Here is a 17,725-nt window from a genome sequence, read left to right on the forward strand (position 1 = left end):
TTCCTCTTTTCAGTACAACCCGTTTTCGATGCGTTTGGATGCGGTTTGAAGTGCCATGAAGCTGCAGAATGACAAACTTGGCTTTCCTGAAAAGTCTGCATCGTGTTCTCACGGCTGGACTTTGTAGACAAGATGTGCAGGAGCTTCCTGGTACAGATGGTGTTCCAACTTCAAGCTGCAGCTACTGTTTCAGAGTTGATGCCGCGCACCAAGCTGACGCGGGTGCGCGGCCGCTGGGCGATGTCGTCCTATTGGAGGAGGTTGAAAGATGATGAGAGATTAGGAAGCGATAATCAAGCAAGCACGAAGCATGCAAAGCTGACTTGCTAAGCAGCGAAGAGGAGGGGCGCTCGATGGTCTGACGGGTTGCACACGAGGAATGCGGAGTGGAGTCTCATCATCAGTCGCGCGTGAACACGTTCAAGAAGCAGTTCAGCGTGGCAAATGCTGGTTCCTTGGCAGTTCTCGAGGTGAAAAATACGCATATGCATACGCAGACGGATTCGCATACGGCGGCGGAGAAGGGAGTGCTGCCGGTATGTACGGGTATGCTGTAGCTTGCAAAAATAGCAATAAATCGATATTGATGGAGCAGTGCATGATATGAACAGCGTAGCCTCCTTTTGGAGGTGCAGTGCGCAGATTTTGGTTGAAGGCGCCGCTGATGATGAGGTCGATGCTGGCTGGGAAGTGGAAGGGTTCGCTGTCGCGAGGCGTTGGCTCCGGAGGATGATGAAGCAATGATACAGTATCGAGTTTAGCCGTGCCCGTGCCGGGGGTTGAGCAGCATGGCCGTTGCGAGAGGCTCGGTGGGCGGATGGTGAGGCATGGTGCATACAAGCGAGCAAAACTCGATACCGGCTCTCCTGGCTGCCCCTTTCCCTCCCTCCCTGCTGCCACGTCCGTCCGTCCTTTCCCTCCACTTGTCAGATATCCGCTCCATACCGTGCGAGAGCGCCGCCGCCTACACTCGTTATCTCACTACATCCTACAGCTTGTGGGTGACTTCAGGGCGGGGAAGCGTTCGCTCTCTGGTAACACTGAGAGTTTTGCATCCTGGGCCAAGCGCCAATAAGCAGCTCGCAGGCCACAGGAGAGGTCAGCCATTGGCAGCGTCCCACGCGCGTCCGTTCTCACAGCAACAGTCAGCACCACCACCAGCGACCTGCACCTTTTCGCTTTTCGCCGCGCGCAAGTCGACCTGCACCTCGCACCTCGCACCTCACGACACCCGCCGCAGCGGTCACCACTGCCCACGCCTGCCGTTTCCTTGTTTTGCCCCTGCCCGCGCTGTTGACTGTACAGAGGCGGAGTCTTCGCTCGTTGACCACGCCTTCCTCGCGCCTTCGACATTATCGAGCGTGCGTGCGCCTGTTCTTGCTTGGGTCTGCGGCCCGACCATCAACGCTCGCTTCGCTTCGCTTCAGCATCGCAGTCTGCAGCATCCACAATACCGAGTGAGATCCAGTCGCTCGCCAGCAACCCGTCCGCCACCCAAAGGAACCGTAATTGCATCTCAGCGCGACACACCAGCATCGCATTGCCCATGCTGCACGTCTGCTGAACGGTACGTCGCCTCCGCCTACGCCAGCCCTCCCTCCCCTCCTCTCCTCCCACCTTCCCAACAACAATTGCATCTCCGCACCCTTCACCACCATCGACCTCTCACCACCCCCTTCTCCGCCTGCCCCTGCCTGCCCTGGCTGGCCATCGCTTGTTTGCCGCGCACCTCCGACCTGACCTGCGCGCAAACCTCTCCAATGCGCACTGCTGACTCCTGCCCGCAGTCTAATATCTAATACCTCCCACCATGGCCCACCCTCACCAGGGCGGTGGCTATGATGATGCCTACGCCCATCAAGGAGCCCACGACGGCTACTATCAAGACGATCAGGCTTACTACGACCAGCACGCCTACGCCCAACAGGCTCAGCACGACGGCTACTACGACGACAATGCCTACTACCAGGCCGGCGCTCATGATGGCTACCAACACGATGGCTACTACGATGCCGGACAGCACGGCTATCAGGATGAGTACTACAATGACCAGTACTACGATCAAGGCGCTCCCGCTGCGGGCCAGTATCAGCAACAAGCTCGTGGTCAGGGTCAGCGCAGGAGCGGTCGCCGCGGCCACGATTCTGAGGAGGACTCTGAGACCTTCAGCGATTTCACCATGAGATCCGACATGGCCCGCGCCGCCGAAATGGATTACTATGGACGCGGTGATGAGCGCTACAACTCTTACGGCGATGGCACAGGTCGTGGCTACCGACCGCCTTCATCTCAAGTATCTTACGGCGGCAACCGCTCATCAGGGGCGTCAACTCCAGTCTACGGCATGGACTACACGAGCGCTCTGCCTGCTGGACAGCGGTCTAGGGAGCCATATCCAGCATGGACCTCCGATGCTCAAATTCCCCTCTCCAAAGAGGAAATTGAAGACATCTTCCTCGACCTCACAGCCAAGTTTGGTTTCCAGCGCGACAGCATGCGAAACATGTTCGACCACCTCATGACCCTCCTCGATTCCCGCGCCTCCCGCATGTCGCCCAACCAAGCCTTGCTATCACTGCACGCAGACTACATTGGTGGCGAAAACGCCAACTTCAGAAGATGGTACTTTGCAGCACATCTCGATCTCGACGATGCAGTTGGATTTGCCAACATGAAGCTGGGCAAGGCCAACAGGGCGACCCGAAAGGCTCGCAAGGCCGCAAAGAAGAAGGCAGAGGCCAATCCACAGAACGAGGAGGCAACACTCGAGAGCTTGGAGGGTGACAACTCTCTCGAAGCTGCGGAATACCGCTGGAAGACACGCATGAACCGCATGTCCCAGCACGACAGAGTCCGTCAAATCGCTCTGTACCTGCTCTGCTGGGGTGAAGCCAATCAGGTCCGCTACATGCCTGAAGTTTTGGCCTTCATCTTCAAGTGCGCGGATGACTACTACCACTCACCTGCCTGCCAAAACCGTGTTGAGCCAGTCGAGGAGTTCACGTATTTGAACAACTGCATCACGCCTCTCTACAACTACTGCCGAGATCAGGGTTACGAGATTTTTGAGGGCAAATACGTCCGCAAGGAGCTGGACCACCAGAAAATCATTGGATACGATGATATGAACCAGCTTTTCTGGTACCCAGAAGGGATCGAAAGACTGCCATTCGAGGATAAGACCCGACTGGTAGATCTGCCACCTGCCGAGCGGTACGAGCGTCTCAAGGACGTCATCTGGAAGAAGGCCTTCTTCAAGACCTACAAGGAGACCCGATCATGGTTCCACATGTTGACCAACTTCAACCGTATCTGGATCATCCACGTCTGTATCTTCTGGTTCTACACCGCCTTCAACTCTCCGACTTTGTACACCAAGAACTACCAGCAGCAGCTTAACAACCAGCCCAAAGGATCAGCTCACTGGTCCGCGGTCGCTCTTGGTGGCACTCTCGGATGCCTTATCCAGATCATGGCAACTCTCACCGAATGGCTCTACGTTCCCCGGAGATGGGCTGGTGCTCAGCACTTGACCAAGCGTCTTCTCGTGCTCATCGTCATGTTCGTCATCAACATTGGTCCCTCGGTCTACATCTTTGGTGTCTCGCAGGACGGCAAGATCGCTCTCATTTTGGGTGTCGTTCAGTTCCTCATCGCTTTGGCAACCGTATTCTTCTTCGCCATCCAGCCTCTTGGCGGCCTTTTTGGCAGCTACCTCAACGGCAAGCGAAGGCAATACGTTGCCAGCCAAACCTTCACGGCCAGCTATCCTCGCCTTACCGGCAACGACATGTGGATGTCCTTTGGTCTCTGGGTCCTGGTCTTCGCCGCGAAGCTTGCTGAATCGTACTTCTTCCTGACTCTCTCGCTCCGTGATCCTATTCGTATCCTGTCGACGATGAAGATCTCCCACTGCCTGGGTGACAAGATTATTGGAACCATGCTGTGTTACCGGCAGCCAACCGTCCTGCTCATTCTCATGTACTTCACCGACTTGATCCTGTTCTTCTTGGATACCTACCTATGGTACGTCATCTGGAACTGCGTCTTCTCCGTGGCACGATCTTTCTACCTTGGTGTGTCTATCTGGACGCCATGGAGAAACATCTTCTCCCGTCTGCCAAAGCGTATCTACTCCAAGATCCTGGCAACCACCGACATGGAGATCAAGTACAAGCCCAAAGTCCTCATCTCTCAGATTTGGAATGCTATTGTCATTTCCATGTACCGCGAGCACTTGTTGGCCATTGACCACGTCCAGAAGCTCCTCTACCACCAGGTGCCATCCGAGCAAGAGGGCAAGCGTACTCTTCGTGCCCCGACCTTCTTCGTGTCGCAGGAAGATCATTCCTTCAAGACCGAGTTCTTCCCGGCCATGTCTGAGGCGGAGCGTCGTATCAGCTTCTTCGCCCAGTCGCTTTCGACACCGATCCCGGAGCCTCTGCCAGTCGACAACATGCCAACTTTCACCGTCATGATCCCTCACTACAGCGAGAAGATTCTTCTTTCCCTTCGTGAGATCATTCGTGAGGACGAGCCATACTCGCGTGTCACCATGTTGGAGTATCTCAAGCAGCTCCACCCACACGAGTGGGACTGCTTCGTCAAGGACACCAAGATCCTGGCTGACGAGACTTCTCAATTCAACGGCGACTACGAGAAGAACGAGAAGGACACCCAGAAGTCCAAGATCGACGACCTTCCGTTCTACTGCATTGGTTTCAAGTCCGCTGCTCCTGAGTATACTCTACGCACGCGTATCTGGGCTTCTCTCCGCTCGCAGACCCTCTACCGCACTATCTCTGGTTTCATGAACTACAGCCGTGCGATCAAGCTCCTCTACCGTGTCGAGAACCCAGAGGTCGTCCAGATGTTCGGTGGCAACTCTGACAAGCTTGAGCGTGAGCTCGAACGTATGGCCCGTCGCAAGTTCAAGATCGTCGTCTCCATGCAGCGTTACGCCAAGTTCTCCAAGGAGGAGCGTGAGAACGCCGAATTCCTTCTCCGCGCCTACCCAGATCTCCAGATCGCCTACCTTGACGAGGAGCCACCACAGGCTGAGGGCGAGGACCCAAGACTCTTCTCTGCCCTCATCGATGGTCACTCTGAGATTATGGAGAACGGCATGCGTCGACCCAAGTTCCGTGTCATGCTTTCTGGTAACCCAATTCTGGGTGACGGAAAGTCGGACAACCAGAACCACTGCTTGATCTTCTACCGCGGAGAGTACATTCAGCTCATCGACGCTAACCAGGACAACTACCTTGAGGAGTGCTTGAAGATCCGGTCCGTCCTTGCTGAGTTCGAGGAAATGACCACCGACAACGTCTCGCCGTACACTCCTGGTCTGCCACCCGCCAAGTTCAACCCAGTTGCCATCCTTGGTGCCCGAGAGTACATTTTCTCCGAGAACATTGGTATTCTTGGTGACGTCGCTGCCGGAAAGGAACAGACGTTCGGTACGCTCTTCGCTCGTACATTGGCTCAAATCGGTGGTAAGCTCCATTACGGTCACCCCGATTTCCTCAACGGTGTCTTCATGACTACTCGCGGTGGTGTCTCCAAGGCTCAAAAGGGTCTGCACTTGAACGAGGATATCTACGCTGGTATGAACGCCATCCTCCGTGGCGGTCGCATCAAGCACTGCGAGTACTACCAGTGTGGTAAGGGTCGTGATCTTGGTTTTGGCTCCATTCTGAACTTCACCACGAAGATCGGTACTGGTATGGGCGAACAAATGTTGTCTCGCGAGTACTACTACCTCGGCACGCAACTCCCTCTGGACCGCTTCCTCTCGTTCTACTACGCCCACCCAGGTTTCCACATCAACAACTTGTTCGTCATGTTGTCTGTGCAACTCTTCATGTGGTGCTTGCTCAACCTCGGTGCTTTGCGACACGAGACCATCAGTTGTCGATACAACCGCGACGTTCCAGAGACCGACCCGCTTTTCCCAACTGGATGCGCTAACATCATCCCTATTATGGACTGGGTCCAGCGTTGTATAGTCTCGATCTTCATCGTCTTCTTCATCTCTTTCGTCCCACTGACGATTCAGGAGTTGACCGAGCGTGGTTTCTGGCGTGCCGCCACTCGTTTGGCCAAGCACTTCTCCTCCCTGTCACCACTCTTCGAGGTGTTCGTCACTCAGATCTACGCCTACTCGCTGCAGCAGGATCTGTCTTTCGGAGGCGCTCGCTACATTGGTACCGGACGTGGTTTCGCCACTGCCCGCATGCCATTCGGTGTGCTCTACTCGCGATTCGCCAGCCCTTCGATCTACTTGGGTGCTCGTCTCCTGATGATGTTGCTCTTCGGCACGCTCACAGTCTGGGGCTACTGGCTTCTGTGGTTCTGGGTCTCGCTTCTTGCACTCTGCATTTCGCCATTCCTGTTCAACCCGCACCAGTTCGCTTGGGCCGACTTCTTCATCGACTACCGCGAGTTCTTGCGATGGCTGTCTCGTGGAAACACCAAAGCCCACTCTGCATCCTGGATCGGGTTCGTTCGTCTTTCGCGAACCCGTCTCACTGGTTTCAAGCGCAAGGTACTTGGAGAGCCATCTTCCAAGCTGTCTGGTGACACGCCCAGGGCCAAGTTCACCAACATTTTCTTTAGTGAGATCATTGGTCCGCTTGTCCTGGTCGCTGCCACTCTGGTGCCATACCTTTACATCAACGCTGGAACTGGTGTCATCGCAGCCAACAACCGTGGAACCGACATCACTCCTACCAACTCACTCATTCGTGTGGGCCTCGTGGCCTTGGGTCCGATCGGTATCAACGCTGGTGTTGCAGCTGGATTCTTCGGCATGGCCTGTTGTATGGGCCCAATTCTTAGCATGTGCTGCAAGAAATTCGGTGCAGTCCTGGCGGCCATCGCTCACGCCATCGCTGTCATTATGCTATTGGCCTTCTTCGAGGTCATGTTCTTTCTGGAAGGCTGGAGCTTTACCAAGGCTCTTTTGGGCATGATCGCAGTCGTCGCTATTCAGCGCTTCATCTTCAAGCTGATCATCGGCCTCGCCCTGACCAGAGAGTTCCGCGCCGATACCTCGAACATAGCATGGTGGACGGGAAAGTGGTACGCTCTCGGATGGCACACTCTTTCGCAGCCCGGACGTGAGTTCCTGTGCAAGATCACCGAGATGGGATTCTTCGCGGCAGACTTCTGCCTGGGACACGTGCTGCTCTTCTTCATGCTGCCACCACTCTTGATCCCATACATTGACAAGTTCCACTCTGTCATGCTCTTCTGGCTGCGCCCCAGGTATGTTCACTCGCTCTCCTCTTTTGCTTTGATCATCATCACTGACTCTTTTTTTTTCTCAGTCGTCAAATTCGTCCACCGATCTACTCGCTCAAGCAGTCCAAGCTGCGTCGACGACGAGTCATCCGTTATGCCATCCTTTACTTCGCGATGTTCGTTCTCTTCATTGTCCTGATCGTTGGACCAATCGTCGCCAAGAAGTTCATTGGCAACCTCAAGCTGGATGTCATGAACCTCCAGCAGCCATCGAACTGGAAGAACAACGATACGTCTGCCTCCAACACTGGTTATTCGGCTAGCGGCGCAAAGGTGACGGCGTCTGCCACTCACAGTTCATCGTCATCGCACAACAACAATAAAGTGATGGGGCGAATGCTGTACGGATATTAGACGACGACTTACGACACGGCCGCACGAAATGCGTCTTGATGATTGCATCCTCTCTTTTGGTCATGGGGGTTTCGACACCGATCTCGACGCCTGTGACCGGACACTTGTACAACACAGCATACACAAAATCAGAAGGCTGTTCACATGTCTCTTGGAACAGCCGGCGCGCTGCACACTCATGAGGTGGTGAGTTAATGGCGGAGACAAGCAGGTGTAATCATCAGAACAAGTACAATGAAGCAGCATGGCAATGGAACGGTGGGCGTTTTTGGGGAGCATGCAAAGAGAGCTTGCGATGACACGAGCTTTTCATTCTTTTTTTCATTGCCTACAGACGGGCAAAGGTGTTTGATAGACCAGGAAATTCAATGGACATGTTCATGTGCATACACACACACACACTCAACGGGGGTTCTTTTCCGGATCACATGGCGTTGGTTAGGGAGTCAGTGAGGCTTGTTTGTGGAAGTGAATCGGGGTTGTTTTGGTGGCAAAGGTCATGGAAGTGCTCCGTTCCGTGAGAGGTAATGTATATCGGAGGGAGCTTGGAGTCAGAGAAGTGATGGGGTTGATGGAGGTCATGTGACTGACGCGTGCTTCGGAAGGGAAGAGTTCAAGCCCGACCCCCACCCTCGACGTCCTTCCTTCCTTTGTTTCACCAACCCAACCGACGCGACGGTTCTATTTCGATTCCAACACGCGCAATGTCATCCGTGCCAGTGCCGGTGGAAAGTGAGGCCGAGGCGGTGGAGGAGGAGCGTGCGTGGACGGTGGTGCATGGCGCGACTGCAGGAGCAAGAACGCGGCGACCACGCGGACTAGAACGACGCGAGCTCGACATGGCGCGGAAGCGATGCCTCGGCCACGACGCGTCGAACGATGGCTCGACGCCCGAGCGGAACAGCTGGAATCGAGGTCATACGAAGGAGCGGGTTGGCCATTCGTTGCATTCCCTGCTGAGCCGCGACCGACGGCGACATGCCACCAAGCCGGGCTGGGAGCCTGTGGTGCAGCGGCCCGCCAAGAAGATCGAAGAAAGCCCCCATCTCGAGGAGGCGGCGCTGAAGTCACTGCAGCGCCAAGGATGCCAGAATCCCATGCGCCACTACTATCCCGAGCACGAGTGTGAAGTGCCCCGCCGCCGTCTGGACTGTCTTCGCCACATCGCGAGGTGGAAGCGGGACAGGCCTCTCGTGGAGGAAGTCGCCATCCGCCTCCCCAAGGAACTTGCCATCCACGTCTTCGAATACGTCGTCCTCGCGAGCCAACCCCACACCGCATTCCACGACGAGCACACTCTGGCCACCACTGCGAGGCTCGTCATCGGCCCTTCCGACGCCGCCGACTCCCTGGTCCCGCTCGCCGAACAAGCCCTTCTCGAGCAATCCATCTTCGACATCGATGTGGCATTCCGGCGAGCGGAAGGCCAACGCATGGCCGTCCTGCCGCCCGATCTCTCCACACGGCCCCATCCCCTCCGCAAAGCCCGTGTCACTCTCGACTTGGAAATCCCCATCGGAAGACAGAAATACCCGGCTATCTTGTACATTGCCACGGCATGTATGCCCTCCTTGCTCGCCCAACTCCCCGCCCTCCGACACCTGCACTTCTTCTTCCGCATCGAGCTTACTCGCCCGCCGTGGGACCATCAAGGCTCGGCATTGGATGTCGCATGTCGGAAGGGCTTCTCCGGAACCAGTACTTTCCGGAAAGCTCTCGAGGAGCTTTTGGACGCTGTCAAGGCTGTGAGGCCGGGAATTGAGGTCTACGTGGAGATCTCATACATGTATGAAGGCACGTGGCGAGGAGCGCATGAGACGCCACCGAAAACTTACAATGTTGCCATGGAGGACTTGACGGCTGAGGATGCCATTCGGGGCGCTGATGCGAAGTGGCAGAATTGTAGGTTTAGTCTTGGGTAGGAGGGTTGTGTGAGGTGATGATTTGGGAGTGGAGGCTTGATTGCTGTGCTTATTTATGGTGCTGGCTTTGATGAGTATGGTGACGAGGGTATGATGTGACGAAGGAGGATGGCATGGCATGGGAGGAGGTGTGCTGTATGATTTGACATGTATATTATGCTCGACGGTGATGGGAGCCAGCATGGAAATGTTATGAAGCTGTAGCAAAATCTTAGGAAATTGTTGTTGTTTTTTTCCAGTCCTTATTAATAATAGTGAGTTTGAATTTTCCTTTATATACATTATACTGATTCAGAAAATCATCCAATCTTGCTTCCACTCAGCAGCTTCCACTTTGACGCGGAGGAGAAGATCAAGTTCACCAAACGGAAAAATCAAAAAAAAAAAAAAAAACTTGATTGAATTCGTAGCCATCGTATCATATTTCCTTTTCCTATTCCATACACATGGGCCTTCCCAGGAAAATGCAAAACAAAAACAAAAAGCAAATGCATCCACCCACACGACATCTAAACCTCCTCTTCCTCCTTCTTAACAATCGAAGAATCACTCCCAACACTACTCCCCAAAGAACTCACCACAACCCCCTCCCCCTTCCCCTTCTCACTTCCCTTTTTCTCCCCACCTCTCCTCCTCCTCCTCCTCGGCCGAACCGGCGCCCCCTCCCACGCCGTCCCCTCCGGTAACCTCTCCCCCTTCATAACCAAACTCAAACACCCCAGCTGCGCCCCATCGCCCACCTCACTGCCCGGCAAACAAATCGAATAAGGCTTCACACACGCCCGGTGCCCCAACCTGACACACCCGATTTTCATCACGCGGTCTTCGAAAAGGTGCGTCTGGGCGCCGCAGTGTTGGTTGACGACCGCTTCGTCGCCGATCGTGACGCAATCGTATTCGGTGATGTCTGCAGCCAGGAGGGTGACGCGGGCACCGATTTTGACGCCGAGCAGACGGAAGCAGATGGCGAGGTAGGGCGTTCCGACGAGCATGGTGGTGAGGAGGGGACGGGCGATGGTTTCGTAGGTGGAGGTCACGGCTTCGGAGAGCCAGACGTTCAGAGACCAGAGGGGCCATTCGGAGGGGTGGTACGTGCCGATCAGCAGCCATTTCAAGGCGACGGTGAAGGTGAGCGCGGGCAGGGCGAAGAGGAAGAAGTAGAAGAGCGGGAGCATGAGTAAGGTGTTGATTGCGCCGATGGAGGTGTAGCCCGTGTATGCGATTTCGAGACCGATTCCGAGCGCGAAGATGATGAGGGCGCGGGGGATGACGATGCGGAGGCCTTCGATGGTGAGGCGCGCGGCGATGCGGCCGGGGGAGGGGGTGAAGAGGTGTTTTTCGGGGTGGCCTTCGACGCGGTGGCGGGTTGGCATTAGGACTGGTGGTGAGCCGAAGCAGGAGGTGTTTTCTGGGAGCGGCTTTTCTGGGGCTGGGGCGATGGAGAGGACTCCGACCAGAGTTCCCGAGGCTAGGGTTGTGCCTTGAGGGATCAGTGAGGCGTTGCCGGCGAAGGCACGGGTTTCCATTTTGGTTTTCTTGAGGGTGATTTCGTTGCCTCGGACTTCAGCATTCCCCAACAGCACGGCGTCAGCGACGAAGCTCTCCTCGCCGATTTCGAGGAGCTCGAATTGCAGGCCGCGAGCGGTTGATACTTCAGCGCGCTTGCCGATTTTTGCGCCCAGGGCTCGGAGGAATGGTACGACGTAGAGGGAGGCGAAGACCGGGTGTAGGACATCCAGGGCCAGATCCATGACTCTCTCGATGAACCATTTGCGCAGGAACCAGAAGCTGTAGATTTTGTAAGTACCCTCCTTGAGGCGACCGAGAAAGATGTAGCGAATGATGATCAGCTGAGCGAAGACTAGGACTTGGTAGGCGAATGCGATAGGCAGGGACAGGATGGCCACTTGTGTCCAGGAGCCGATGTGTCTTAAGTTGACGACGTCATAGAGCGCGAGACCGGCGATTTGTGGGATCAGGTATAGCAGTGGAAGGATGAAGGAAGCGAGGAGTGTGTGTCCGACAGCCATGAATGTATAGCGAGCGAAGGAAGGCCGGGACTTTCTTCCGAGTGCAATCTCTCCATCCTGGAGTTCTCGGTCAAACTGTGCCGGAGAGCCGTGGAAGCGTTGGAAGCATGGGATAGACATGCCGGTTGGAACCATGGAGAGCGGACCGACTTCAGCTCCTTCTTCGACGATAGCTCCTCCCTCGATGACACTGTTTGAGCCAATTCTGGCATCATGGCCGATGACGACGTTCCTCAAGATGAGGCGCCCTCGTTCGACGACGCTTGTGCCCAGTCCCACGTCTGTACCGATCACGACATCGTCACCAATCTCGACGAGATCGCAAGCTGCGCCGATTGCGAGAGCACCCATGTGGCAGTGTGCTCCGACCTTGGCTCCCATTGCTCGCAGAAAGAAGCAATACAGTGGCGAGTCGGCAATCAGCTTCGGATTGGCAAGGTACGCAAAACGTTCGGCCATCCACCAGCGGTAGTAGTAGAAGCCGTACAGAGGATACTCTCCTGCCTTGGCTTTGCCTAGGACCAACCACTTTCCTGCGATTGCGAGGAAGGCCAAGATAGGTGGTAGAGTGAGGAACACGCCATAAGCTCCAAGAATCGCGTAGCCGAAGCCGTGGTGGAGGAACAGCCAGTCGAATAGCAGATAAGGTGCCAGGATCTCGATGGAGTAGATGAAGAAGAGGAAGAGCAGTGGGATGATTTGTGCCAGACCGCAAAGCACAAACCTGGTGTTGGAGACGGGCCAGATTTCTCCAGTCCGGGACCCCGTACCATGAATTTCGTCGGGATCTTCCTCTGCGAGTGTGCTGGAGTCGGAGTCGCAAACGAAGCGTGCTGCGATTGCCGCGGGTGTTCGGCCTTCGTAGATGTCTGGGAGACCGATCGAGGCGAAAGGCATCGAGCCGTCAGGGTCAATCTTTGCTTGGCGTAGCTTTGACACTAAGATGGCAGCCAGAAGTGAGTGACCACCCAAGTCGTCAAAGAAGTCGGCTTCGGGATTTATGCGGCCTGCTTGCGGGAAGACGGTGGCTGTGGTTTTAAGCAAGAGACCAAGCGGACTGCTATCGTCGGACTCGAGCGTCGTTCCCGAAGCATCATCGTACATCATAGCGCATTGTGCAGCCTTACGAGCAGATATCTCATGCAAAGCTTTAGCGTTGATCTTGCCACTCGGCAATCTAGGCATCTCATCCGCGGCCAGGAAATATACTTCTTCGGGACGCATGTAAGCCGGAAGGCGTTCTACCGCTAATTTTTGAATCGAAGCCGCACTCTGTGGCGCTTGCGGTCGTGTGACAACAAAAGCTTCTAAACGAGCGGAGTCTGAGCCAGGATTCGCTAAAATGACTGCTGCGGCCTGCACGTCTTCGTGGCCAGAAATGAGTGATTCAATCTCGCCGAGTTCTATCCGGAAACCGCGATGTTTGACTTGAGTGTCGATACGTCCTAGGAATGCGATTTTCAAGTCGGATTGTAGTTTGACTCGGTCGCCTGTTCGGTAGAGTCGTTGTCCGCTCGTAGGTGCAAGTGGGTGTGGAATGAATTTCTGCGAGGTCAGGTCTTCGCGTCCCACATATCCGATTCCGACACAAGGACCACCGATGGCGAGTTCTCCTTCTACGCCTTCACCTAGTTGGAGTGGTTCGATAGGTCCTGCGTTGCCGTCTTCAGAGATGGGTAGTAGGCATGCATGGTAGGAAGGCAGTGGTCTGCCAATCGTAACGGGAACATCGGGCTGCAATTCGTCCCATGTAGCGGTGACTGTGGTCTCGGTGGGACCATACGTATTGATGATGCGGAGTCCTGGTCGCGCAAGTCGCGATACGAGAGAGGGCGGGCAAGCTTCTCCACCAAGATTAATTAGGCGGACAGATGGCGGGAGCAATGTGGAGTCGCCATCGATCTGTGAAATGCCCATGATGCCGATCAGTGTTGGGACAGCATTGACCACAGACACTCCACGACTTTGCCATACAGCTGGCAAGCCCGGTACGTCTCTACATTCCTCGCGTGTACCGATAGCCAAATGACCTCCGCCAGCGATGGTCACCCACATCTCTTCGACAAACATGTCAAAAGCCGGGCTGAAGCCGTTCCAGACGACATCTTCTGGGCTTGTTTCGAGAACTTCTCTTTCGCTGAGAGAGAAGACGAGCGCTGCGGAATGTGATATCGCTATGCCTTTCGGTGTGCCCGTGGTTCCCGATGTGTAGATCAGGTAGGCGGCATCAGAAGGTTTGGGAGCAGTCGGTGGTGATCGTGAGACTGATGAGCCTGCTTGTTGTGATAGATCGGCGAAGGTGCGCAGCTGTAATGAGCCTTTGCCTGATGATGCGAGATCAGGAGCGACGCGCTGCTGGACTTCGCGCGCACGATCGGAGTGAGCAGCATCGTGTATGATCAGAGAAGCCGACGCGTTTAGTACGCACGTTGCAGCACGTTCTACTGGCACGTCTGGGTCGAATGGAAGCCATGTCGCTCCAGAATATGTTGTTGCCAGAATACTCAGAATGAGTTCAAGGCCTTTCTCAAACCAAATGGCAACAGTGGGTGCCGATGTGCTTGATTCTCGTTCGGGAAGAAGCTGTGAGATTTGAGCGGCTACCGACGATGCAAGAGCGTCGGCTTCGGCATATGTTATCTTGCGGAGTCCATTATCGGTGTGACACGAATATGCTGTCACTTGGGGATGTGTTCTCGCTCGATGCTGGAAGAGCTGTGGTAGTGTAGTGACAGACTCAGGTGGGGATGGTGCAGTGGCAAGTCGATCAGCCCCTGTCAAAACTCTTGGATCTGCGAGCAGCCGCCGATAATCTGAGTTGTCAAACTGGGCCATCGATTGTCTTCGTATCGCATTTGCAGTCTTCAAAGAGAGTGATGGCGAAGTACTGCCTGCTTGAGGGATCGAATAATGAGTGGGTTGGTATGCGAATTCTGAACCTGGAGAGAAGTTGAAGTAGGGGTCGGCGATGCTTACTCCAAAGGCACAGACGAGATTTGAATGCCGTATATGAGATCAATGCCCCATGAGCATGGATTATGGTCATTATTGGAATAAGACCACGGGAGTTTATTTGCTTACGCCTCGCTGCGTGGCAGGCCCGAATGCGAGGGGCCTGATCCCTAAGCCACAACCAATTTGGATGCTCGCTAGAGTTTCGCAGTTATGCTTTCGTCCCGTTAAAGCAAATCTCATGTCAGTGCTCCGTACTCAGTCGTGTTACGCGTGTCGAACCCACCACGCACATGATGAACGCAATGCAGCTCGCCGCCGTTGAGGGCCAGATCATTATGTAAACCAGAAAAAGATCTGCGTTTTGGCTGCAAAGCATCGGCTGGATGATGACCCTTGGCCATGTTGGGAGGCACGCAGTAGCGCATTGGAGCGCATCAGGCAACCAGACGGATCATGCAAGACGGACCATGCAAACGTCATCCAGTCAGTCGTAGCATTGCCAAATTGTTGACAATCGTGAAGTGCAGCAATAGCCGCACGTGAAAGACCAGTATCATGGGAGTTCCAACCAAGCATTGCCAAGCAAAGCCAAGGCGCGGCAAGGCACATTAGGCTCTGGTACGGCACAGTAGTACAGCAGCAAGTGTCTCCGGTGAGCATGTGTGCCGCCGAGCCGCACAGCTCCCGATGGGAGGATGAAAGGCTTTCCTGTGCATGCATTAATACTGCTCTAGTCGTCCGTGATCCTCGCTCCAGGTGACGCGGCAAGATTTTGAAGGTACTGTAGAACCATGTCGCCGTGGCCCAGGCGCGATCCGACCGTCCCTATTGGAAAGGCAATAATAAGATGCCTTGGCGTTTCTTCAGCTTTGCAGCGGCGTGATCTTGCCGAGGCCTCCTGGCCCAGGGCTGAGATGAGCCAGTGGAGGTTTTCCGTATACACCGTAGTGGAGGCCGCAGGCGCTGCGGCGAGTGCTCTGGGCCCTTCGCTGCCGATCTCGAGACAAGAAGGGTCGGGGTGCCGTCAGCGGGGTGCTGGCATCTGGCCACTTTCCTCATGACATAATAACAAGCAGAATAGAATTCTTCGGTCGGCATGGCCTGTCGAGATCTCGTGCTTCAAATGGGTATAGGATGATTAGGCATTGAAAGCCTAAAGCACCCACGACGAGCACGCTTGCACATGCTTGCTTGAATAATACTAATCACGGCAGTCGTGTCGGCCTGTAGCGGAAGTGGCCACTAGCTTTGCTGACTCAATGGGAATATGCATACCATTACGAGGCCCAAAACAGTCATTCGTCTGTGTCGGATCCATCCGTGCTGCTTCAAGCCTTGCGCTGACGGATATTCTAAGCATGCCCAGCGCTGGTCGTGGCTATCCCTCACGGACAATGCCAGCGTCGGGAGTCACTTCACCGTGTGTACCAGGTGCCCGTGCCAACAATATGAAGTGAGGTATATTGTTGCCCCTGACGGCCCGTCAATCCATGGGTCTTGTGGTGCCCAGTACACTTTAAACGCGCACATTGCGCGGCCTCGTCTGCCCGGACACCGCAACATCGGACGATGAGCTGGTTTTGGTTCGAGCATTGCGCGTGCGTAAAGATCGTCAAACCATTTCGAACGTCGCGCAGTAAGACAGTGCGTAGTAGATGTGGGCATTATTATTACATCGACACAGCAATGTCTCCTCTCGTACATACAGGGGAGAAAGCGAGGTTGCCCATGTCCTTGTCTTGATTCGGATCTTGGCAGAGACAAATGCGGAGGAGGGGAAATGCCAAGACGCCCCCTCGACCTCACCTCCTTTACGAGTCCATCTCCATGTCATCACCGCCAACGGCACACACTCAACGTCATACCCACAACGTCATCGTACCAACATATGCATTTCCGGCTGGACTAGCTGATTTGTTCTATATTCCTGTCGCCAGTTCTACCATAACGATCTCTCGAAGCACGTGCTGTTCGGGTCCATGAAAAGCCCATATCTGGAGCCCACGTGGCGGTAAGCTTTCTGACAGCCTTCTCAAGTGTGGATCGCAACCTACTCCTCTGCAAGACATAACGGTACCTCACTTGCCGTGCGCTCGAGTTTTCTGCTTACACGGCTCGATCGTTATTAGACCTCTAGAGCAACGAGAAGCTACGAATCCTAGAGCGAACGAGTGTATACATACCTATTAGGGGAACATACGAGAGAGTAAGCACATCCCACCTGCTTCTTGCTCGAGTCTCCTCTCTTTTACCTCTCCCTCGGAATCCTATATCCTTAGCATCGAGAGGCTACGATTCTTCGAGCGACCGAGAGAAGAATCTAAACTTAGAGAATCGACGCTCGCTCTAGATTCTCTTCCTCCTATTCTACGCCGGAATTAAACCTCCTTAATATAGCAATGCTACGATTTCCTAAGCGACGGAGAGAGTATACTCGCGCTTATACGAGTTATACCTTACTTAAAGCTCGCTCGAATTTCTTATCTTTACTTCTCGCTCGGCATTAAACGTCCTCTTAACTATCGAGTGTGTACGAATCTTCGAGCGTGCTCTAATCTAAGAGAGGATTAGGTAGTATTACTCGCAGGCGCTCGAGCAATTTTACCTCCGTAACTAACTCTATCGTATTATCTAGCAGCGTTAAAAACACCCTATTATTCGAGTAGTAGTACAAATCTAAGCATGCTTGCGTAATGCTAGGTAAGGGTATAAGATCTTACTTTACTTTACTCTATAGAATTTCTCTACTACATTTGCCTCTATACTCTCTCCCGGTAGCGTCGAGTATACGGAAATATACGGGCGACTAGTTAGCTCTACTAGCACTTAGACGAAAAGGATTTAAAATCTCTCTTCGCTTTCCTTTAGGGAAATCTCGTCCGCTACTACCTTTAGAGTATCTTCTAGTAGTATTAAATCCTTATACGGAGGAGAGAGTACATCCGTAGGTAGCAAAGTATAGGTAAGAAGCTATATATTACTCGCTTCTCGCTCTAGCACATTCTTCTCCGCTATTACTACTTCGTTTCTACTTAAATATATAAGAAGAGACTAAACGCTCGAGAAGTTCTCCCTTATATTTCCTTCCGAATCCGCTCCCTATTCTATAAAGGACCTCTATCTACTCGAGCGACCTAACGAATTTACTTCTATATACCT

The 17,725-nt window shown here is 54.1% G+C and overlaps 3 protein-coding genes across 3 annotated transcripts; 2 read left to right on the forward strand and 1 right to left on the reverse strand.

Moving 5' to 3' along the window:
* Positions 1 to 132: 132 nt before the first annotated feature.
* MYCFIDRAFT_216979 (glycosyltransferase family 48 protein) lies at positions 133 to 8,053 on the forward strand (the record flags this gene model as incomplete). The annotated part of the gene is made up of 5 exons (XM_007933616.1): positions 133 to 222; positions 335 to 536; positions 1,306 to 1,457; positions 1,829 to 7,269; positions 7,332 to 8,053. 5 exons carry the CDS (start codon positions 133 to 135, stop codon positions 7,657 to 7,659), a joined length of 6,213 nt encoding a protein of 2,070 aa, XP_007931807.1. The 3' UTR covers positions 7,660 to 8,053.
* A 275-nt stretch (positions 8,054 to 8,328) lies between these two features.
* Positions 8,329 to 9,809, forward strand: MYCFIDRAFT_216980 (uncharacterized protein). Its single transcript, XM_007933617.1, has one exon. It carries the CDS (start codon positions 8,364 to 8,366, stop codon positions 9,579 to 9,581), a length of 1,218 nt encoding a protein of 405 aa, XP_007931808.1. The 5' UTR covers positions 8,329 to 8,363; the 3' UTR covers positions 9,582 to 9,809.
* Positions 9,810 to 9,956: 147 nt separating this feature from the next.
* On the reverse strand, positions 9,957 to 14,967 carry MYCFIDRAFT_87296 (uncharacterized protein; the record flags this gene model as incomplete). Its single annotated transcript, XM_007933618.1, has 2 exons — positions 9,957 to 14,326; positions 14,857 to 14,967. The coding sequence occupies 2 exons, from the start codon at positions 14,965 to 14,967 to the stop codon at positions 10,091 to 10,093; spliced, it is 4,347 nt and encodes a 1,448-aa protein (XP_007931809.1). The 3' UTR covers positions 9,957 to 10,090.
* Positions 14,968 to 17,725: the final 2,758 nt, after the last annotated feature.

Source organism: Pseudocercospora fijiensis (genome assembly GCF_000340215.1).
Source record: "Pseudocercospora fijiensis CIRAD86 unplaced genomic scaffold MYCFIscaffold_10, whole genome shotgun sequence".
Lineage (NCBI taxonomy): Eukaryota > Fungi > Ascomycota > Dothideomycetes > Mycosphaerellales > Mycosphaerellaceae > Pseudocercospora > Pseudocercospora fijiensis.

Bases quoted from the DNA above. Each gene is read 5' to 3' on its own strand.
- MYCFIDRAFT_216980 (XM_007933617.1), top strand. From the start codon at position 8,364: ATGTCATCCGTGCCAGTGCCGGTGGAAAGTGAGGCCGAGGCGGTGGAG.